Here is a 22,080-nt window from a genome sequence, read left to right as displayed (position 1 = left end):
ATACTACTACTACTATTATTATTATTACTAGTAGTAGTAGTAGTAGTAGTAGTAGTAGTGGTATTGGTACTAGTAGTATTCGCTTCTGAGAAAAGAAAATTTTAAAGGAAATCATGGCCTTCTTGTTCATTCTAAAGTTTTCTGTTTTTATTTTATCCAGAAGAATACATAAGCTTAAAAAATGTATAGTCCACTAGTAAAGCTGAAAGACATTTTGAAGTCCTGAATTTCATGGACACTGAATTTTCTTTCCACATTTTCTTTTCAACTCAAAAACGTTTTTCTAAAACTTTTCTTTGGAGCACCTGTGACATACTTATCAGAAACAAGTCTTTATTTTTCCTAAATGGTGCCAAAGAGATACAGACCATATTGATAATCTTTCTAATGCTGTCTTATGAACTGTTTATGTCTGTATGCAGTTCTGTGATTCCTTTCGTATAATTTAACTCTAATCTAACTTAAGTTACACTGAGATTAATTCAATAAAGCTTGATGTTAGTTGGAACTGAATTTGCAAAACAGTAAGCATATGTGTCTGTACTAGAAACCGGAGAAGTGGTTGGCTATTATAAGTGCTGTATTTTTAACAAGACAAAGGAAGTACGTTTCACAATTTTATATAAAATACACCTTGCTCATTGTATTATTGCTAAGTTTACAGACACTGACATCTCTTGGACTTTTTGTATAGTTGCATGATCAGTTTTGTGTATTGACTTATCACTTATGATAAGTGAAGGAATAGAAAATAACTAAATTCTAATATTTGTTAATGCCCATAATCTTTAGACTTTTTCATGTAGCAGCACAAAGGCTTTCTACCTAAACTGTGATTTTCTTGTTTGTCTGTCACATTACAGAAAAGAACCCACATTACTGGACTGTTAACTGCACATGACATCATAAATGATAAATTGAATATATTTTATTCCAAAACATATATAAACATGTGAAAACTACAATTAGCATTGGACATTGGCGTTTGATAAAAAAAAAAAAAGAATATATTGCAGGTCTAAAATATGTTTAAAGCATATGCTGTGAGGTGGATGTATACGATGTTGTGCCCCTGTGTTGTGTTGTAATGGTCTCCTTATCAGAGCCCAATGAGTTGTGTTAACATGTAACAGAGCCATACAAGGTTCAGAGATCAGTCAGCCAAAGTTGAAAAAAAGTGTTGCTTATTTAACTATGCAAATTATACCCGATTGCGTTGTAAATTATACCGTATGTGATAATTTATTAAGTTACAAAATAAAACATTTGTCCTCATGCTTATCAGCAATACCAAACAACTGCACAACTATTTACTATGACATATCACATCAAGAATCAGTACATTACATCATAAAAATGTTTAGCAAAATATCTTTTTCTGCTTCTCAGCAATCTCATTTGGTTCCATGGCTTCAGGACTGGCATCTGCGTACAGTGGCTGCTTGATGTGCCTCCAAATCACCAAAACAGTCCGGATGACAAACAGCAGACAAGCCAAAGCCAGCAGGACAGCTAAGAGTAGAAAATCTCATCAGTACAACTTTTGAACACATTTTGTGGTTTCTAGAGATTTCTTCTGCATAGCCCATGTTGTATTTTAGTACAGGAGGTAGAATTATAATATTTCATCCTATACTGGAGGTAACATGAGTTTCAAATGTGCTGTGATTACATTTTCCTTCACATCCTATTAAAATGGAATTCTCTTCAATGTCTTACCAATGAAGATCCCATTACGGCTAGGGGATTCAGCATGGAAGTTCTTGTCCAGGTTTCCAGCCAGTGCCCAGATCACAACAAGGTAAGTGACACAGACGTATCGGACGTATTTGTCCAGGACAAAGTTTTCCAAAGCAAACCTGTGAAACAGGGGGCACAATCACATTGCTTCAGGTTCTCACTGATTATTTTGCATAATTCTGTCTCTCTACAAAATATTTTCCATGTGAAGAGCACTTACCAGACAAGCAGCACAACAGTCAAAATAGAGTAGGAGAGGGTGGCAGCATCCGTTGAGGGCATCTTTACATCATAGGTCAGTACAATAGTCAGGTTGATGAGTGTTGCCAGGGTGGTCCAAGTTGTGTATGTCATCACACCATTTTGAACCTGCAAATATGGTATTTAGCAGTTTTTTTAGCTTAGCATAACTATGCTTTAAATGTTGCAACCCCAAATCATGTTATATTAACTACATATAAACAAAACTCTTATAACCTGTCGCATTCAAGATTAAAACCTTAACATATGCACTTTATGATGTAAATAGGGTTTTGTCATACTAACGAGCACACGGAGGAGCCACAGGTCTGCTTTGTGGTATTTACTGAGCCAGGCTCCATAAATATGAAGTCCGTGAGAGATGAAGCATATCATGGAATAGTTAGTCAAGATGACCAGGAAGAGAAAAACCAGTGCAACAATCATCATTCTGTAGAAAGGCACAAGAACAGAAGGAAGGCACATGTCGATTGTTGCTGTTTGGAATAGTTTTTTATGACAATTTAAATTAGGCATGCTGTAAAGATTACGCGAGACATGAACTGATAATACAGCAGCTTATTAAAAAAAGCCTTTTTAAGAGCTTGCACAGGAGACTCTTACCCTCTGTCCCAAACAAGCAACCAGCCGATATTGAAACACAAATTGAGGCACCAGCTAATGAAGAATCCATAAGGCAACACTGCAGGGCTGCAGTAAACGTAGCCATAACCATTCCTGCAAGAAGAAAGAACTGGCGTTTAGCTTTCAGTCTGTAAGATGATGAAAATGTCTTAGCTATATTTCTTCTTCCTGATATCCTCTGATTTAAGCTCCTGTCTTTCTGTATGGTCTGAGACAAACTCTTTTACATTGACTAACAGAACCCCGAGTGAAGTCTTGTTTCAGAGTCTCTTTTGGTCTTTTGTCATTGCAACAGAAATCTTAAACACTAAAATGTTGTTCACGCTGAAGTTCGCCCTTTGTTTTGAGAAACAGGTGTAATGAGCCAGTCTAAATCTGCTCAGATAGACTTGTGTGCTGGGTCTATCAGATGTCCTCCTGGAGCTGAAACAGACTACACATCTAGGGTACTGGTAGCATCAGTGTTTCTTTTCCTTGCGCAGAGAAATACAGTAGCTTAGGCCATACTTTTTGTTTAGCCTGTTGTTTGATGTTTCTATCTCCACTGCACAGTGAATAAAATCTGAACTTAACTTGAAGAATTTTTGATTTTGATTTGCCAGTTTAGGCCGCTATCCTTTTCTGTGGCTTTGAACTGCATCTGACACATCTAAATTTGTCTAATATTCCAAAAATGGATTACAGTGGCACATTGTTCTATTTGCACTTCCTGTTCGACCCAGGTTTTAAGCAATACTTGGCCTCAACTTTCTGCAAAGTCCTGCGAGGATGTAGATCATCATCGCTGTCAGCCAGATGTAGATGATACTCCAGATGTTAAAAGTCCATCCTGAAGGTGTGAGCTGTGTGTCGAACACGGCAGACACATTGGCTGTAGTGGTAAGATAAGGACCTAGGGAGGGGAAGAAAATGTAAATAGTGAGTGAGTAAGAATGGAGAGGAATGCAGCACGTTAAACTCATATTTGCGATTTCCTAACAGTCTTATGCTCAAGTTCATCTGTTCAAGTTAAAATCAAAAACTAAACACAAGAGAAACAAAGCTTTAACTTACCAACTCCTACTACAGACAGCCCATTGAACACCAGACTTACTGCATAGAAGATGACTGACACTGCTATTGCAGCGAGACGTCCAGGGTTATGTTTTCCCATTGTGGTCTATTTTTTAAGGATTAAAAAACAGAATTTTTTTCTTAGTTAAAACATATCCACATAACCACATACAGTTACAATGTACATATGGACCGGATCTTCATTTGTAGATCAGTGCATAGTGTTTCATAGTTAAGCTTTCGCTCAGATGTCCTGCATTTGAACCTGACCCCTAACCTCTCTGAGTGACGATAAGTCACCTTACGCAGCATGTACAGAGGCTATTTAGACATCTTTATGGTGAACCCCTTTTTTGAAAATTGACACCATGCAAACAAAAAAGTCCATCTGAGTAAATTACTTTCAAATCATTCAAATTTCATGGACTAAAGCAGCCATGGATTCAAAACTACTTGTGTAACCTCTGTAAGGCCCACGTGCCACTACTTCACTACTGGCCACCAGGATGATAAAATGTTGGCAGCAAATCAAAAAGAATGCCTACACAATGATGACAAACAAGACGTACCTTTCTTAGCATGAGGGCCCGGAGTAACTGTGCAGAAGAGGAGGGACAGCTTGTTTTATACAATGGCCAGTTGTGTAAGGGGAAGTTTTACGACCACTCAAAGCGTCACGTGCACCTCTTATCTTATATTCATTTCTATCACAGAGCTTCTATCTGTTATCTATGACAGCTTATTCGTTGCATTGGGGGGGGGGGGACTCGTACCTATCACAGCTGACCCTGGGCGACAGGTGTAGTACACCAAGGACACGTCGCCAGGTCATCACAGGACATAAAGAGACAAACAAGCCTTAATGCTCATATTCACCCCTTACCTTAACCTAACCTCATGTTTGTGGACTGTGGGAGGAATCCAGAGCACCTGGAGAAAACCCACAGAGAGACGGGGAAAACATGCAAACTCCACAAAGGAAGAGCCCAGCTGGCCGGTGGGCTTGAAGTGAGAAAAAACAGAACCTTCCTGCAGTGAGATGACAGTGCTGAACACCACACTGCAGTTGCATTGTATTAACGTTTGTGAGGTCTTATGATCAGGGTTTATGGCTCATTTCTCACTAAATTGAAACCATACGTAAGGATTGTTTCGGGCTACACAAGTTTTGTAACATCTGTCAGTCAGGGAGGAACATGATCCTTACAACTGGGTAAACACACTAGACAAGAACGACTGGTGGTGGAGGAAGAATACTTCCTCCACTTCTTCACTAAGGTACAAGTACTAATACCAAAATACTCTGTAAACTGTTATTTATGCAAACGTGTGAAAGGATGATCAGGAAAATGTAGCTCAGAGTATAAACAGTAAAAATTCTCATTGCGGAGAAATTGCCTCTGCGAGAGTATTATGCATTAATGTTTATGCATAATTTCTCTCTCATTACTGCAAGTGTGGCTGCCAATCAAAGAAAATCTATAAAAATATTGTATCTTAAAGGAAAAGAGCCACGTCCAGTACAGTCAGAATGAAAGACATTTCACATCAGCTTAAGCTGGAATTCGTAAATATTATGTGCAGATAATCAGTCATTATTTATCAGTAATGATCCTTTCTTATTTAGCTTTCTTTATTTTGTCATTATTATATTACTGCATCTCAAGTGATCCACCAGCAACATTATTATGCTGCTTGATTAAAAGGTTGTAGTATCCGTTATGCTTTATACACTACAAATCACTTCACAAAAGCATAAAACTGAGAGAAAACAACATTTATTTTTAATAGTATACAAAAAAGTTATGAGCAAAAACAAACAATCACCCTTCTGAATGAACTGCAATGTCAGAGTACAGTGTGAGTATGCTTTGTAGTGGAAGCTAAGTACATGAGGCAACTTAAATTGAAATATACAGTACATATGAAAAAATAAATGACATTTATTATTTTGAAAAGCTTCACCATATATCTCCAAAGCAAACGTAGTCAATTACAATATACAAAACATTTAGGTATACATGTCACACAGAAACACTACTGCGCTGACGCTCATTTAACACTCTTACTTAAAAATCTTTTTCTGCTCTTTGGCAATCTCCATTGGAGTCATGACCTCTGGGCTGACATCTTTGTAAAGCGGGTTTTTGATGTTCCTCCAGATGACCAAAACCACCCGTGCAACAAACAAGGCACAGGCTGCAGCCAAAAGTGCAGCTATAGTGGAAAGAAAATATCAAAGGGAAGCATTAATGTGCATACTGTGTACAATGTACACAGTTCTAACTTCCTGTCAAGATGTTTGTTTCAGTTCCTCACCAGTGAAGATGTTGTTGCGAGTAGGAGCTGCAGTGTCATAGTTCTTCGTGAATATCCCCGTCAGGGTCCAGATCACAACGGGGTAAATGATGAGAATGTACCTCACATGCTTGTCGAGGACAGAGTTTTCCAGGACAAACCTGACAGAGATCCACTAAATTAGCTTTTCTTGGATGAATTTATTAAAAACAAACTTATTGAAAGCTATTGCAGTTTTTTTTTTCCCCTTGACTTTGCACTTACCACACAAGCAACACTACAGTCAAAATAGAGAGTGTGAGGGTGGCAGCGTCCGTCTGGGACATGTTTGCGTTACTGATCAACACAATGGTCAGATTAACCAGAGATGCAATGGTTGTCCATGTTGCATATATGGCAACACCGTTCTGAACCTGTGGTAGAGACAATGGAAAAGACCTAAATGAAGAGACATATGCAGGATATCGCTCAAAACCGAAACTTAAGATGTTGAACTTAATCTTGCAACTGAGCTTCCTTACTAACCAACACGCGATGGAGCCACAGGTCTACTTTGTGGTATTTGTCGAGCCAGGCTCCATAGATGTGGAGACCGTGGCAGGAGAAGAATATCACGATGTAGTTAGTAAAGGCGATTAGGATGAGGAAAACCAGAGCAGCTGGCATCAACCTTCAATAAGAATGAAAAATATTAGAAATAAAGTAGTTTAATCTTGGTGATATTCAGTAGCAGCTCTTGGGTGGGCTTACTACTCAAACGTCCTGTAAAACCCTTTAGTGTATCTGTGTGTTTTCCTTTATTTAACCCAATACATGCTGGGATAGACTCAATCACCATCTTGAGCCTGAACAGGAATTATCTTTTCTCATTTAAAATGTGAGCCCAATGGACTGTCACAATTACTTCACCGGGGGGGTTTCTCAATTTAAATAACATTTCACATGAATTAAAGGTCCCATCTCACCTTCTGTCCCACAAGAACAGCCATGCAGTGTTGAGGCTCAGATTCAAGCACAAAGTCACAAAAAATCCATGTGGCAAAATAGCAGGGCTGCAGTAGACGTAACCGTAGGCATTCCTAAAGTCACAGAGAGGTAAAATGTATACTTTGGCATGGCAGATACAATCGAGGAGACATTTATCCAACTGTACAAATTCAGGCAGGAGCTACATACTTCCTAAAGATGCCAGTGAATACGAATGCCAGCACTGAGGCCAGAAAGATGTAAATAATCGTCCAGATGGTAAAGGTCCATCCTGAGGGTGTGATCTGGGTTACAAACTCTTCTGAAATATTACTGGTGGACTCCAAAAATGGATCTGAGGGACACAATATGAAAAATAAAAATAATAATTTAAAAAATCTCAGAGATAAACAGATCCTAAATTATCGAAATGTTGATGCAACATTTTTCCTGAAGTTTTCTATTAAATAACAAAAACTTATATTGCAAAGTAACGCGTATAAATAGAGCAGTGAAACTTACATATTCCCGGTGCTGCAAGAGCGGAGAACACCATTGTGACGATGAAGAAAAGCAATGCCAGCACTACGGCTATCATAAGGCTAATGTTGTGTTTTGCCATTTTGGATAAGTCACCTTATCTAAAAAACAAAGCATAACATTTGTTCAGCACTTTTGCACATATCATTGCAGACAATTAATTGTTAAGAACAGAAAAACTTATGACATACCATCTACTGTGTGTTCTTGGATGAAAGCAACACAAAGACTGCTGTTGAGGAGGGGCTTTTGTTTCATTTAAAAGTTGGTTGTGTAACTGGGAGGTTTTTATGGCCCCTGAGCACGTGTACATGTTTGAAATGTATATGATCAAAGTTTGCAGTTTTCCTCCTAGGGTCCTTTGCGCTCAAATGATGGATGAAAAGAATATGGGAAAAAAAGAAAAGAAATAAAATCCTATAACTTTTTATTCAGATTTTTCTGTTTCATAACTGCATTCCATAATTATAAACATATATAAAAGTTAGACTTTGCCCAAGTACACATGTTTGGTAACAGGGTTTTATCACCCATTCACATCAGTTTGTGGCCCAACATGTGTGACCAGAGTTTACTCTTTTATGAAGAGCAACTCTGATCAACTTAACCTTCAGAACTTTATGAAATGTTGGCCCACTTCCAGCTGAATAAAATGTGGTATGGATGAGAAAGCGGGCACATGTTGAAATACACACTAATTCTGCAGGTAAATGACAAGAGACAAAAGCCACGTTTACTGATTGAAAGCATCTGAATACGTCTTCCACCACAGCTTCTCGCTCTGCTTTTCTTTACCTCTCTCCATCACCACCTTCCAAACTATGGAAGTCAAAATAAACTTAACTGACTGTTTAAAATCCATGTTATCTGAAGGTGCCAGGCTTGATAGCCACCAATGAAACAACCAAATCAAATAAATAAACATTTAGAATCCACATCTGAGGGCTGCCAGGCCTCTGTCAAGGCCCATCTGGGTTACATCATGGTGGGGCCTTGAGCAGCTGAAGCTTCACAACCAAAAAAACCACTGAAACATCATCCTAGACGAGAAAACAGGCAGACTTGTTTAAAACATAAAGAAACAACCCACTTACAACAAAATGCCTCCATAGAGCTCATCACAAACTGATCCTAAGACATTCATGACTGTAAATGTCAACAATTTCACTTCCTCAAGTTACTCATCAACTGAGAAGAAACTTCAAGTTTAAAAGTAATGAAGACCATTGTGAGTTTGTCTAAGTTTTATTGTAGTTCTGCTGGATCCCTCCTATGCTGGATCCCCTCCCAGTTCAGTCGGAGGGCTCTGAATCGCTGTGTAAACACATCAGCGCTGTTTATTACACCCCCTAGTGGACCAGGGGGTCTATTACACGCTTTGTCTTAATGCTGGATTGAAGTCTCAGCAGCATCCAGATGATCAGTGATCAGTGAGTTAATAAATTACAGCACTGATTTTAGTGTTAATATGGGCCATGTCCATAACACTAAATATCTTTGTCGGTGGTTTCATATACTCATATTGGAATAACCACAAAAACGGAAATTTTATCTTAAGGAAATCAAAAATCAGTAGGCTAAATCAGTTTTCTCCATGTTTCAACCTCAAAAGCCAACAGTTATAACAGCGAGACCACAAAAATAGACTACCAATAACTTTTCACATATTTATTTTTGATCATGTATACAAGAAGCCAGTTTTAGTTTTGCAGTTTCAAATAATTTTTGACTCAGTTTTTTAAGGTTTGATCACATGTTTTTCTTCATGCTGTTCGGATTAAACTACCCCAACAGAGTAACAGCAACACATTTAAAACGAAATCAAATACAAAACATTTCAGTCAAAACGTCTTGAGAACCCACAACAGTCTGTGTAAACATGAACACGTGACGAAAACATTTTTTGGTAAATATAGAGTTGTTGTTTTTTTCAGTGCCATCAGTCTTTCAGTGTTCTCCATCAGTTGACCTACCGGAACCCGGACCCTGGCGGCGTCTTCGCAGCCCCCTGCTGCTGCGCCTGAGGACAGTACCGGCGTGTGTGAGCCCGGTCCCCGGTGGCCTCACAGATGGGGCAGGTGTAGTTCCACAGGATGGGACAGATGACTCTCCCGTCGTCTGCCTTGAGCTTGTGTGACCGGTACACCCTCGGAGACTCCCCGTTCTGCTTACAGAAGCGGCAGAAGTCTGAGGAGTTTGTCCCGCTGCTGCTGGTGTCGGACAGGCTGCTGACCGAGCTGGTCTCTGCGGACTTCTTGAAGGTTTGGATGTGACTCCACCGTCCTGCTGCTTCTTTCTGGGGACCCTTGGTGTCTCTGAGGTCCGCCTCACGCCTGTCGCACAGCCTCTCCAGCAGTCTCCCCAGGTTCATGTAGTCATGCCACATGTCGAAGCTGTTCCCATCAGAGTAGATGGAGCTCTGGGCCCCGGCTGGTGTTTGCATTGTTGTCATTTTTGGGGTAATAATTGCGCAGAGTTTGTGTGGAGGGTCGCATATTTGTAGGCGTCTGAGATGTCTTTAAAATGCCTCAGTGTTTTGATCCTAATGGATGGAGACAGATCGATGCCAGGTGTCTGGAGAACAAAAAAACCCCATATCTTTCAACTCATTTCTTTCATATCAGAAACCTGTGATTTGAGCTGTATTGTCGTGTGGCGTTATTATGGCCCATATGATTATACAACAAATATTATAGCAAATATTGACAAAATATTGCATTGTAACGAACAGACAGGTAGGTCTATTGCTCTGACAAAAGAAACGTGCTCATATCAGCTCTCATAAATCAGTTCAGTTTAAAATGTGTGTGTGTGTGTGTGTGTGTGTGTGTGTGTGTGTGTGTGTGTGTGTGTGTGGTGTGTATGTGTGTGTGTGTGTCTGTGGGTGGGCGGGTGTGTGTTAGGGAGCATCATGTCTTGTTTGTAACAAATGTGGTTTCCAAGTTTTGTAGACTGAGCACCAGCTGTGCTTTAAATGCTGAAGGTCGGACAGAGTTCATGCATCGTTTGAATCTTTACTGTCAGCACCTGCACAAAGGCCGTCACACACACACACACACACACACACACACACACACACACACACACACACACACACACAAATCCCAAACTTAAAAGATAAAAACATATTTATGTCAGAATTCAAATGTAAAATTTAAAGTGTTTTGCAGAAATTGCAGATAGTGCTACAAAAAATGGAAAAAGTTCAAATCAAACAAAAAGCAAGAGGAGTTTTTAATGTAACCATGTCATTTAATTTGACATAGTTCAGTGTTAAGTTGTCTGTAACAGGTTTCAAGAATAATATGAACTGATAAAGAAAATAATATGAACCTATGATAAAGAAAAATCTGACAGTTATAAATATTATTATTGTTATTATATTCCTAAGTTAACTTACATGTAAAGCACATTGATTTTTCAGTGTATACAATGAAAAGTGCTAAAGAAACAGAGGTTGCCTTGGCTTTGAGACGAAAATGATCATAATGTTGTATCTGAAAGTCATCTCTGCAGTTTGTGTTCACGTATAGCGTCTCTCAGACTGCACATAAGCATCCACCTAATGACCGACGACGCCGGAGTGTCTAGTCCAGCCCACTTGAAACAGTGGATTGTTGAATCTTTCAAAGCCCCCAAACTCACACCTGTACGCGCACAACCACGGACGTAACCGGTGTGACAGAGGCTTGGTCAGCGTGTCTTATGCACAGTGATTTGTTTTTTTAATGCATGTCGTAAATATTTTCCCTGCAGTTGCGCAGTGTTGCTGAACATCCATCCATCCATTGTCGCCAGGATCGCAGGGGGAACTGGAGCCCATCCCAGCGGCCTACGGGCGAGAGGCGGGGTTCACCCTGGACTGGTCGCCAGTCAATCGCAGGGCTGACACAAACAAGGACATACAACCACACGCTCACACCTAGGGGCAATGGAAAGTAGCCAATGAACCTAACGTGCATGTTTTTTGATGCAAACTCCACACAGAAGGGCCCAGACCGGGATTCGAACCTGTAACCCTCTTGCTATGAGGCGACAGAGCAGCAACAGGGCGACGACATGACGACAAATATGTTGACTGTTTAACAAAATGAATAGCACGTTTTGTAGATTTTTCTAACATGAACAGTTCTAAAGCAATGGGTGGGACGGTGTAAAGTCGGAGCCGGGAGGGGGGGCATGCGTTAAATATCACGCATGCGCAGTTACATACCGGCGACGGCTGTACAAACGGTGGCCTAGCGAGTAAGGGGATTAAGAGCCCGATTTGACAGGTCTGTTAATAATAATTTCACGTATTTAGGAGTATGTGTATATTAAGACTGTATATTCAGAAGCTAATTTAAGTCTTAATGTCAGCAACATTTGGAAAATATTGGGCTGTCGTTAAGAGCTAACGTTAGCTAATTCTCCTAGCATTAGCCAACGTTAGCCAGCTAGCTTTCGGCAGTATATTGTGCTAACAGCGGCTATGACATTAGCCAGCTAGTTGACAGAGTGTAGCTTTTCCGTGGACCTGTGGTTTATTAACTTAATATTGTTCTGTAAAACAACAACAACTATAAAACAACGCTTCCGATCATGAGATAATGATGTGTTTGTCTGCTTAATATTCACGTTGTGTTAAGGCACAAAGCTAACCAGCTAGCTAGTATCCTTAGATGCCCCCATTAGTTGAACTGATGCCATATTTAACGTAACTTAGGTAAACTACAGTTGAAGTTTCGTGCAGCTATAACGAAGTAACTTTAGTCAAGGACTGTCTTGGTTATCCCTACATTTGACACATGCTGAAAACTGATGAAGGATGCCCTACCTACAACTAAATCAAATTTGGCTAAATATACATACATGTATTGTTACACAACTAGTGGTGTAAAATAGGATTGTGCCTTCTTTCAGTACAGTATTTAGATCCAGATCCGAAAAGGAAAGATTTTCTCCAAACCCTCTCCAAATCTATCAATAAAACACGCATTTCTGCACCTTCCTAGGCTGCACAATGAGTCAGGGTAAGGACAATGCACGACTCAAGAGCTACAAGAACAAGTCCCTCAACACAGATGAAATGAGAAGAAGGAGAGAAGAGGAAGGCCTACAACTCCGCAAACAAAAGAAGGATGAACAGGTGAGCAAAGTTTGGAGAAAACAAGAAGAATGCAGATGAGTTTTAATATGCAGGTAGAGCTGTCCCTGAGTGAAAGGCATTGTTGTGACCACTCTTTGCTGATCATTGTCAAACATAAACAGTGTGCTTACGTGGTGCCCTGTTAGTGTAGCTAATGTCAGGGCCTGTGCAATGCACTTAGCAATATAATGATGATGAATAAATGTGCTAAAATTACCAAAATCATATGTCTTAATATTATTCTGCTGTAGCTGTTTAAGAGGAGGAATGTTGCCACAGTGGAGGATGATGGCATCCCAGAAGATGATGGGATGGCTGATAGCGGCTACCTTGAATCCCAGGCTAACAACATGGACCCACTTACGGTAAGAGGAGAAATGTTAATCAGATTAATTGGTGATAATAATAAAAAGGAGCCTGCTATCCATCCATCGTCTATCTTCACAACATGCATGAAGTCTGAAGTGACAACATTTCGTCCGTGTTTTATCAAATTTCTGTCTCTGTACTTAACAGGCTGGGGTGATCTCTGAAGATATGACTCAAATGATCTTCTCCAGTTCACCTGAGCAGCAGCTTATAGGTACTCAGCGTTTCAGAAAGCTCCTTTCTAAAGGTAAGGGTGCCGTAGATATTGGATACTAAGCCCTGTTCACGATAGTGGTACCTACCTAAGTACTTTTTACTGCTACTGGATGAAAAACTGAAAACATCTTGTCTTTGCTGCAGCTGTAAAATACTTGTTTTCACCCCTAGTAAAATTCAGTTTGAATATGAAATATAAATGTTATCATATATTTGTCTTATTGGATTCCTAAGTAAGTATTTTAATCCATTGTACTAAGATAACTCTGTCAAAAATATTGCTGCATTCATTTCTGTCATATTGCCCAACTCTGCTGTATTTCTCACTCAGAACCCAACCCACCCATCGATGAAGTCATTGCCACTGCAGGGGTGGTGGAGCGCTTTGTTGAGTTCCTGAAGAGGAGAGAAAACTGCACATTGCAGGTACATTTTCTTAATGTCTTTGTAACAGTTCAGATGTGCACAAGCTGATGAGGCTGGGAAGGCTTAAAGCTGCTTTACAGTGGATTTCAAATACTGTATGTGTTGTCTGTGGTGCATGTGCATTTACAAGTTTAAATCTAACCTTAATGATCAATTTGTAATAATTGAATATGTTCTTTCTATTGTTTAAGTTTGAGGCTGCATGGGTGTTGACCAACATTGCATCAGGTACATCCCATCAGACTCGGGTGGTGATCCAGGCAGGAGCTGTGCCCATTTTTATAGAGATGCTTAGCTCGGATTTTGAAGATGTACAGGAACAGGTAGGGAGGATTCAGGCATACTCATGTTTTGTATTCGTTACTTCCCTAGTAGTTAACTAGTCTGGTTGAGTAAGCTCAGTCCGTTTACTTTAATGTTGTTTCTTGACTGACCTGAATAATTACTTTGCCCCTTAGGCAGTGTGGGCCTTGGGAAACATAGCAGGTGATAGCACAGAATGCAGAGATTTTGTCATAGACTGCAACATTCTGCCTTCCCTGGTGCAGTAAGTACTAGCTTAGTGTCACAATGTTTTCCTCTCAAGTATCTTATTTCACTTGAAAATAAAGAGCAAATTTGATCCGGTGTCCTCTCATTTTGTAGGTTGTTGGCCAAACAGAATCGTCTAACGATGATGAGAAATGCAGTGTGGGCACTGTCAAACTTGTGCAGAGGAAAGAACCCACCTCCGGACTTCACTAAGGTACTTTTCCAAGATAAACATACCACTGTGGCAAAGCCACACCTCTCTGATTGTTCAAGTACATCATATCTTACGCTTTAAGGTCATAAGCTGCAAAGAGTTGATTATATCTAAAGTGGAGAACAGTTGCACTGAACTCAACACCAACATATTCCCTCCCACCGTGTCTGTTTGTTCATTTATTTCCCTCAGGTGTCCCCGTGTCTCAGTGTGCTGTCATGGCTGCTGTTCGTCAATGACACAGACATCCTGGCTGATGCATGCTGGGCACTTTCCTACCTATCTGATGGCCCCAATGACAAAATCCAAGCTGTTATTGACTCTGGAGTCTGTCGCAGGCTGGTGGAGTTGCTGATGTAAGGCTTTAAACACATATTGTATGCCTACAATTGTAAAAGATTACACAGCTAAGAGTTATGTTTTTACAGTAACAGAATGTCTAAACTATTGCTGCTATCATGAAACTGGAAGCTTTTGAAATGAAGTTACAGTATCCATTACAATTCTGCTTTGTTTTAGGCACTCTGATTATAAGGTGGTATCCCCTGCACTGCGCGCTGTTGGGAACATAGTCACTGGAGATGATCTACAGACGCAGGTAACAGCAACACATTCACACGATGTACTTATCCAGAAGGTAATTACATGCCTACAACTGAATGTTTCTGACTTGTGTGTGATTGCCTAGGTGATTTTGAACTGTTCAGCACTGCAGTCCCTTCTTCACCTCCTGAGTAGTCCCAAGGAGTCTATCAAGAAAGAAGCCTGCTGGACGATCTCTAACATCACTGCAGGGAACCGAGCACAAATACAGGTGGGTGTGGTTGTGTTTGTGTGTGGACGTCTGTGTCGCGTCCCACACAGTAACCTGAAAAGTTTCTTTGTTTTTGTCTCATCTAATCGATGTCTTTTCCTCTTTGTAGATGGTGATAGATGCAGGTCTGCTGCCTCCTCTCATCACTATCCTGCAGGTAGCAGAGTTTCGCACAAGGAAGGAGGCAGCCTGGGCCATCACCAATGCCACTTCGGGGGGCTCTGCAGAGCAAATAAGGTGAGACCACTGATGACTTAATGTGGTTTTAAGGCTCTAAAGTTTTTATTTTAAAACTGGCACAATTGAATAAAAATAAAGACCATAGGAAATGAGCTATTACTTGTAATTGCACAAGTACAAACCCTTTGAGGTAGCCAGCCCTCCCATCAGCTGATAATGAGTCATAATGACTGTAAGGTAGTTTTATCTTTTGATGCAGGTGTGGTTTATCAATTATGCTTTGTATCTACAATTTAGATAAAACTGTGTTTGTGTTTTCTTCCCCTCTGCAGGCACCTAGTGGAACTTGGTTGTATAAAACCTCTGTGTGATCTGCTCACACTGATGGACTCCAAAATAGTTCAGGTGGCTCTAAATGGGCTGGAGAATATCCTGCGACTGGGAGAACTGGAGGCCAAGAGGGGAGGAGGCATCAACCCTTACTGTGCTCTCATTGAAGAAGCCTATGGTACGTGCACAGCTACACAATTAAAATTATTACGTTTGTGCTGCTTACGTTAAAGCAATTCTACATTTACCCACTTGATCTAAATGTTTCTTTGCTTGAGAAGGAAAAAATTATTTCTAGTCAGCTGAGAGTTGTGACATCTTGAAGTGAAAGTTTAGTTAGTTCGTTAGTTAGTTAGAGGTGACTGTGGCTCAGGAAGTAGTGCAGGTTTTCCACTGATCCGAAGGTCAATCCCCAGCTCCAGCTGCATATCGAAATGTAAGACTGTGGCACTTAGCTTAGCAGTATATGTATATGAATGTGTGTAGCAGGTCTAGAAGAGCCCTTTGAGTGTTTGGTGGACTATAAAAGCAAAACACAAATGCAAGTCCCTTTGCCACCCATTCTACCATTTAATTTTAAAATTAATGCAGTACGTGCAGAACTGTAATGAAGCTTTTCTTGGAAGTGGGTTGAAATCAATTGTTGCTCTAATTCCAACTGACAATTAACTTCATTTATAATTATCTGACAATTACTGCCCACTAGTTGCCCAGAGGTTAAGGTGACACCATTAGTCCAAAGCTTACAGTGATATAAAAACATTTTATCATATTTGAGAATGCTGGCAGTTAACTGCTTGTCAATAGTCTCATCAGTAGAGCACTACATTCCTCCCTTCCTCTCAGGTCTAGATAAGTTGGAGTTCCTGCAGGGCCACGAGAACCAGGAAATATACCAGAAAGCTTTCGACCTGATTGAGCGCTACTTCAACACTGAAGACGAGGACCCGTCTCTGGCTCCCGCCGTGGATCTGCAGCAGCAGCAGTTCCTCTTCCAGCAGTGTGAGGCCCCGATGGAAGGTTTCCAGCTATAATGCCTCACTCCCTCCGTGCTCCACCATCATTCTCACCTCTGCTCATTTCTCTCACTCTCTGCCCACTGCCATGATCAAGGGTTACGACTGCCCTCGGCTCCCCTCCTCCTTTTCCCTCCTCATTGTCAGAGAGATCAATGTAATCATTATCATGATTATGAAAAATGTAACATTATGGGAGCACGTGTGTGCGTACGTCCAACGTGGGTCACGTTCTGCAGTCTTGTCAGCCAGTTTGTGAAGGTTTCACTCATCATTCTGTCACCTCTGCGCCTGAACGCCACCTATCTGCTCAGGCTCAAGCGTCGTCTTCTAGTAGATTGTCCCTGTAACAGCCCTACCGTCTTACGTTTTGGATTTCGTCCTCAGCTCATCCCAAATTAATAGCACCTCTTCCGGTAGGATTGACGATGCCGATCTCTGATTAAACGGGAGTTTGTAGGACTGCGCTGCTTGTCTGATTGAAGCATTAAGGACTCGCAAGACAGACAAACATTTTTACCCCACCGCCCCACCCACACACAAACATAGAGAAGAATGATTTAACCTAAACACTGGACTGACTTTGAGACGTTGACCACACATTTGTGGTCTTTGGACTGAACTGCCCACATTGTGGCCATGTGGCCTGTCCCAACCCAAGGACTCAACTGACCTCTACAAAGGCACTTAATTGACCCAAAAGATGGAGGATGAATTCCCTCACTTCCTCTCTACGGGCAATGAATAAGTGACCACAGATGGACAAATTAGGGACTTGACCGTGTCGCTGAGGGGTGGAGCTTGTCTGTGACAAACAAGGCTGCTTGCGTTCTCTCCTGGATCTCATATCATGCATTCCTTTATCCAGTAACGGGATTTCCCACCTGTACAGGCTCCAGCCTGAAGAGTTTAGACTGCCTGCCGCCTCTGGTGTGATGTGAATAACCCCGTGGAACCATGGGAATTGGAGTCTTCCCTCGCACTGAGACAATTGGACAGACTTTGACAAGACAAAACAGACTAATTTAACTCTGGAATTTGTCCAGCAGGAGACCAGCGGGAATTTTTATTATCTTCAAAAATTTCATTTCATTTGCAGCACTTTAGTTCAGGACTGACGCTTGCTCTTTGAGAATATACCATAGTTTTTACATTAATAACTATTTAATTGGTTGATGACATGGGTCTGCCCTCCTCAGGAAGTGAGGCATTAAGAGATATGGTCTGAATCCTCTGTCCCCTTCTGGTATGAAAAGGATTACAATGTACTTCACTGTTTACTGCTCCCACAAAGGGACTCAAACAGATCGTGGACTGAAACTCTTAGCACACTAATTACAATCAGTTAATCATGCTGCCTCATCAGAGATGGAAAAACATTATTGTGACAAAGTAAATGAGAAATTTTCTTTTGGAAAATTGGCTGTGAGCAGTCTTAAAACAAGATTTTTCAACGCATGTTCAGGTAGTATTTTCCAATATATTATGCCAAATCATCGGCACATGTTTTGGCTATTGGGCTTAACGTTGGTCTTTTTTTAAAAACTTAATATTTTTTAGTTGGGGTTTGCATCTCTCATGTTGCTGATGGTGCCATAATCCTTATTCTGCAGAAATCCTTCCAGATTATTTCAACAAATATCCAGATTAAAACTTGAAAATACTGGTGATCTCCTTAGTTAGCAGAACTGAATGTTTGTTTACCAAGTCCTCTTTACATTGCTTACTTTTGTCGAAATCTCTGCAAGAGATGACCAGCGCTACATGTTAATTACTGTTTGTTGTACTGAGTTTGTGCAGCTGTCCCGTTATTCCATTTGCATAAAAGCTGTTTCATGAAACACAGTGCAAGTGATTTTTTTTTCATTGTTGTTGGTATACAGGGTGAATATTTTGGGTAATCTTTGACCAAATCACTGCCATACAATTACATAAATGATCATATTTCTGTGTAAGGCTGCAAGAAATGCTTATTTTCATTATCAGTTAATCTGCAGAACAATTAAGCTATTAATCATTTGGACTGTAAGTAAAATGACTGGCTTCAGACTGAAACCAGATCAGGTCAGTAAATCAGAATTTTCAAGAGGCACTGCTTTATTTAATTGATGTTTTGGTGCTGACTATATACAAACATGGATGTCACAAACTATCTAATCTAATTACATGAGTATCAGGACAAGACAGCCCACTGTCTACATGGATCATGCCTGATCCACCACTTGATGTTGATGTAAGAAAACTGGAGAAACCACTGAAGAGGCTTAATATAAATATGGAGCCCAGGATAGAAAAATCTCTCTTTAAACTCAATGCAAAATAAAAATTAACATGTCTGTTATTTAGCCATGTAAAGAATATTACAGAAATCATAAACCCCCTTTACAGTACCAGGTTATATCATACTCTGGTTTCTACTTTCCTCAAATGTGAGGTGACCAAATACTACCAGCACAAACCTTTTTGTGAAACAGGTGCCAGCTTATAACATTAATAGATCAAACCTTACAGTTCATACTCTAAATAACTGCTCTCTTGGCTGCTCTGAAGGATGGGAGTGGAGCGCTCTGAGGTTGTGATGCATAATATAGCAAGAAGGGGGACACTGGAGGCCTAATATTTAGTGAAAATGTCACGGCTGTGTAGGGACTAGTTCTTCTCCATCACTGAGTCTTCTCAGACAGGGCAACAGCAGCTGCCTTCTCATTCTGTAGTTCCTCCTTCCATTTAGCTTTCTTCTCCAAGTTGTAGCGTGTCAAGGTCTCTTGCCTGCCTGCAGCCTGCAAAACAATGAGACAAATTACAGATAAGATCTGAAAAATGTAATATGTTCCATATGATATACCGTGAAATATATAAAATAAAGGGCACTAACATTTACATTTTAATGTAAAGCAAAATAATTGCTAAGACAATGCTACAAGAGACTAGACTTTTCTTTCTAATGTTGTCCCTCCATTTAAAACATTACTGGATAAAAAAACCCCCATGTGCCCAAATATACGGCAGTCATATGTCGCTCACCTGTTTGCCCGAGTAGATCATCAACAGACAGGCCATCACAGTGAGACCCATCATCACATAGCAGGCTTTCACTCTGACTCGGTTTCTGGCAGCATCAATCATTGCAAACCTGTGGCAAAGACAGGTATATAAACAAACATCAGTGTAGCCAGATATTTAAATGTTAATCACATTCATATATCATCATTCAAATCGTATTCTAACAGACTTGGTAGAGATGTGATGATACAGATACACATAAGTATGCAGGTTTCTCAATACTTTGTGTTGTTTTTAAGCTCAGCACACCCCTAACAGTTGTGCATGTCCCTTTATTGGGTTGCATGTAATATGTGCAATCACCGCCAGCTGTCTCAGGCCCCTGTGACAACATTAATTAAAACCGAGCCTTCGTTCATTGTGAGTGCAGGAGGTGGGAGGTCTGTAGTTGTATGCGTGACAATAAGGTCTTTTATCACCGCAGATCAGATCTGTTCCCCACCCTCATATCGGGAACCACATTAATTAGCTCCAGCCACAAACAGACGCCTCATTTGAACTGCAGATGTCTTGAAACATCAGTACACCGCGTTCATCCAGTTAAATAGCTCTGTTCTTGTGATGTATCTTAATTAAATCAGGCAAAGAGCCAATCATATGAGAGTGTCCTGGGAGGTCTGGTATAAACAGGAAGGGGATACTTACGATACGAACTCTGGTATCTGGTCAGCTGTCTTAAAGCGTCCTGACCAAATCAGTATCCTCTTGTCCCATTCTGACGGTCTGAAGTCTGGGATTCTGAAACCAGTATGAGTGGCTGTACAAAAGAACAAACAAACAGAGTTTAAGTCCACAAATCCACATCTTGAAGTTCAGTTTCACAAGCCCCAGCCACTAGCTGCATCACCCCAGACTGTGATCCCTCTTCCTGTATCCCTCCTTCCTTAGGGAATAAGAAAACTTTCACACACTTGTTATGGTACAAAGTCGCCTGTGATGTACAAAATCCTGTGGCAATCAATATGGAGCCATTGTTCTGACTTTTCTGCTGTTGAACTGGATCTTGGTTTATGTGGTGTGTGTATGAAATAATAATAAAAAAAATAACAAGACAAGAGAATCTGGTTGCATACAATCAAAAACTACCTGGTGCTGGAGCTGCAGGTCGAGGAGGCTCTGCTTTGACCTCCTGTGGTTTATTGCACATCCCTCTGTGGCTCCATGTGTCAGCAGTCTGCCTGCACCTCTGACCTGTTAATATATTTTTTAAAAATACAGAAAACATGAGTGTATTCATGTAATAGGAATCGTGATTATTTTTGATAACGGTCAACCACCTCAGTATTTTCTTGATCACGATGTCAGAAATTTGAAAAAATGAGAAAAATGACCATCTAAATTTCTGAAGCTGAATGTAATTTGCTTGTTTTGTCCAACCTACTTACCAAACACCAATTTATTATCACATAAAACAAAGAAAAGCATCAAACACTCACAATCGAGAGGCTGTAACTGCTAAACATTTGACATTTTTCCTTGGGAAATTATTTAGTATTCAAAATTGTGCCCGTCTAATTTTCTGATCATCATTTCATCTCTATCCACAACACCACACATTTGATTGCTGCCGAAAATCACTGTTACATAAATAAGCAGATCATAATATGCACAAATACGATCATCGGGGCTGAGCCAGTGTGCTGCTCATTTTCACTAGGACACGATGAAGGTGTGTCGGCTTTACAAAGAAATTTTAAGTAATAATGAAAGCACTATGGATATAATAATAGAAGTCTGTTATGCCAAAGAGTTTTAGTGACACTTTTTATGAAATCATAAACCTGAACACGGAAAACAAGTTTCACAATCCAGGAACTACTGTGTAACTATCAACATACCGATTATCATAACCTTCGCTACCTGTCGAGTCACGCATCTTTCATGGTCAACTACCAACCATTTAAAAATAATAATAACAATCATAATAATAACTCGTACGCACTGCGTCGTTTGTATGTGACATTAATATAGCTTAAGATGCTAATTTAACGAATACCGAAGTTGCAAACAGAGACGGCCCAAATCACTTATTAACCGGTGACACAGAAATTCAAGAAGTACAGCAATACTGACCTAAAAACTTGCCAATGGAAAGGCGAGATCTGAAGAAATTCATGCTTTCCTAACAAATTAAATAAGGTACAATGTGTCTAACAGGCCATTCAACTGCGTCACAGAGCTTCCAGTCCACCGTCAACTGTTGAAAGTCAACTAGCCTTAGCGGACCAACGACTGCAGGACCCCTTTACGTACCCAAGGACCCCGTGCATTATGCCTGATCAAATAAAACTTAAATCGGGGCATGATTCCA

At 40.3% G+C, this 22,080-nt stretch overlaps 4 protein-coding genes across 4 annotated transcripts; 1 reads left to right on the top strand and 3 right to left on the bottom strand.

The window, feature by feature from the left end:
• Positions 1 to 5,743: 5,743 nt before the first annotated feature.
• si:ch211-161h7.5 lies at positions 5,744 to 7,578 on the bottom strand. Its single transcript, XM_046372028.1, has 7 exons — positions 7,465 to 7,578; positions 7,153 to 7,297; positions 6,942 to 7,028; positions 6,502 to 6,646; positions 6,241 to 6,389; positions 5,998 to 6,137; positions 5,744 to 5,895 (listed from the first exon to the last, which is right to left on the bottom strand). The coding sequence occupies exons 1-7, from the start codon at positions 7,562 to 7,564 to the stop codon at positions 5,744 to 5,746; spliced, it is 918 nt and encodes a 305-aa protein (XP_046227984.1). The 5' UTR covers positions 7,565 to 7,578.
• A 1,557-nt stretch (positions 7,579 to 9,135) lies between these two features.
• On the bottom strand, positions 9,136 to 10,269 carry LOC124049665 (nanos homolog 2-like). The gene has a single exon (XM_046371569.1). It carries the CDS (start codon positions 9,932 to 9,934, stop codon positions 9,452 to 9,454), a length of 483 nt encoding a protein of 160 aa, XP_046227525.1. The 5' UTR covers positions 9,935 to 10,269; the 3' UTR covers positions 9,136 to 9,451.
• Positions 10,270 to 11,476: 1,207 nt separating this feature from the next.
• kpna1 (karyopherin alpha 1 (importin alpha 5)) lies at positions 11,477 to 18,547 on the top strand. Its single transcript, XM_046371278.1, has 14 exons — positions 11,477 to 11,756; positions 12,477 to 12,610; positions 12,862 to 12,975; positions 13,127 to 13,226; positions 13,527 to 13,621; positions 13,813 to 13,944; positions 14,080 to 14,168; positions 14,267 to 14,366; positions 14,559 to 14,722; positions 14,886 to 14,964; positions 15,055 to 15,180; positions 15,290 to 15,417; positions 15,693 to 15,868; positions 16,537 to 18,547. The coding sequence occupies exons 2-14, from the start codon at positions 12,485 to 12,487 to the stop codon at positions 16,722 to 16,724; spliced, it is 1,617 nt and encodes a 538-aa protein (XP_046227234.1). The 5' UTR covers positions 11,477 to 11,756; positions 12,477 to 12,484; the 3' UTR covers positions 16,725 to 18,547.
• Positions 18,548 to 18,785: 238 nt separating this feature from the next.
• On the bottom strand, positions 18,786 to 21,995 carry fam162a (family with sequence similarity 162 member A). The gene is made up of 5 exons (XM_046371279.1): positions 21,843 to 21,995; positions 20,856 to 20,960; positions 20,415 to 20,526; positions 19,731 to 19,839; positions 18,786 to 19,486 (listed from the first exon to the last, which is right to left on the bottom strand). Exons 1-5 carry the CDS (start codon positions 21,883 to 21,885, stop codon positions 19,370 to 19,372), a joined length of 486 nt encoding a protein of 161 aa, XP_046227235.1. The 5' UTR covers positions 21,886 to 21,995; the 3' UTR covers positions 18,786 to 19,369.
• Between the last annotated feature and the right edge of the window lie 85 nt (positions 21,996 to 22,080).

This window comes from Scatophagus argus, chromosome 18 (assembly GCF_020382885.2).
Source record: "Scatophagus argus isolate fScaArg1 chromosome 18, fScaArg1.pri, whole genome shotgun sequence".
Lineage (NCBI taxonomy): Eukaryota > Metazoa > Chordata > Actinopteri > Scatophagidae > Scatophagus > Scatophagus argus.
This window is presented reverse-complemented; position numbering and strand designations above follow the sequence as displayed.

Bases quoted from the DNA above. Each gene is read 5' to 3' on its own strand.
- fam162a (XM_046371279.1), bottom strand. From the start codon at position 21,885: ATGAATTTCTTCAGATCTCGCCTTTCCATTGGCAAGTTTTTAG. The intron at 20,961-21,842 runs GTCAGTATTGCT...ATATATTAACAG, and splicing joins TTCCATTGGCAAGTTTTTAG to GTCAGAGGTGCAGGCAGACT. The intron at 19,487-19,730 runs GTGAGCGACATA...ATTGTTTTGCAG, and splicing joins TGATCTACTCGGGCAAACAG to GCTGCAGGCAGGCAAGAGAC.
- LOC124049665 (XM_046371569.1), bottom strand. From the start codon at position 9,934: ATGACAACAATGCAAACACCAGCCGGGGCCCAGAGCTCCATCTACTCT.
- si:ch211-161h7.5 (XM_046372028.1), bottom strand. From the start codon at position 7,564: ATGGCAAAACACAACATTAGCCTTATGATAGCCGTAGTGCTGGCATTG. The intron at 7,029-7,152 runs GTATGTAGCTCC...CGTCTACTGCAG, and splicing joins TTCACTGGCATCTTTAGGAA to CCCTGCTATTTTGCCACATG. The intron at 5,896-5,997 runs GTGAGGAACTGA...TTTCCACTATAG, and splicing joins TCGCAACAACATCTTCACTG to CTGCACTTTTGGCTGCAGCC.
- kpna1 (XM_046371278.1), top strand. From the start codon at position 12,485: ATGAGTCAGGGTAAGGACAATGCACGACTCAAGAGCTACAAGAACAAG. The intron at 14,367-14,558 runs GTACTTTTCCAA...TATTTCCCTCAG, and splicing joins CACCTCCGGACTTCACTAAG to GTGTCCCCGTGTCTCAGTGT. The intron at 15,869-16,536 runs GTACGTGCACAG...CCTTCCTCTCAG, and splicing joins TCTCATTGAAGAAGCCTATG to GTCTAGATAAGTTGGAGTTC.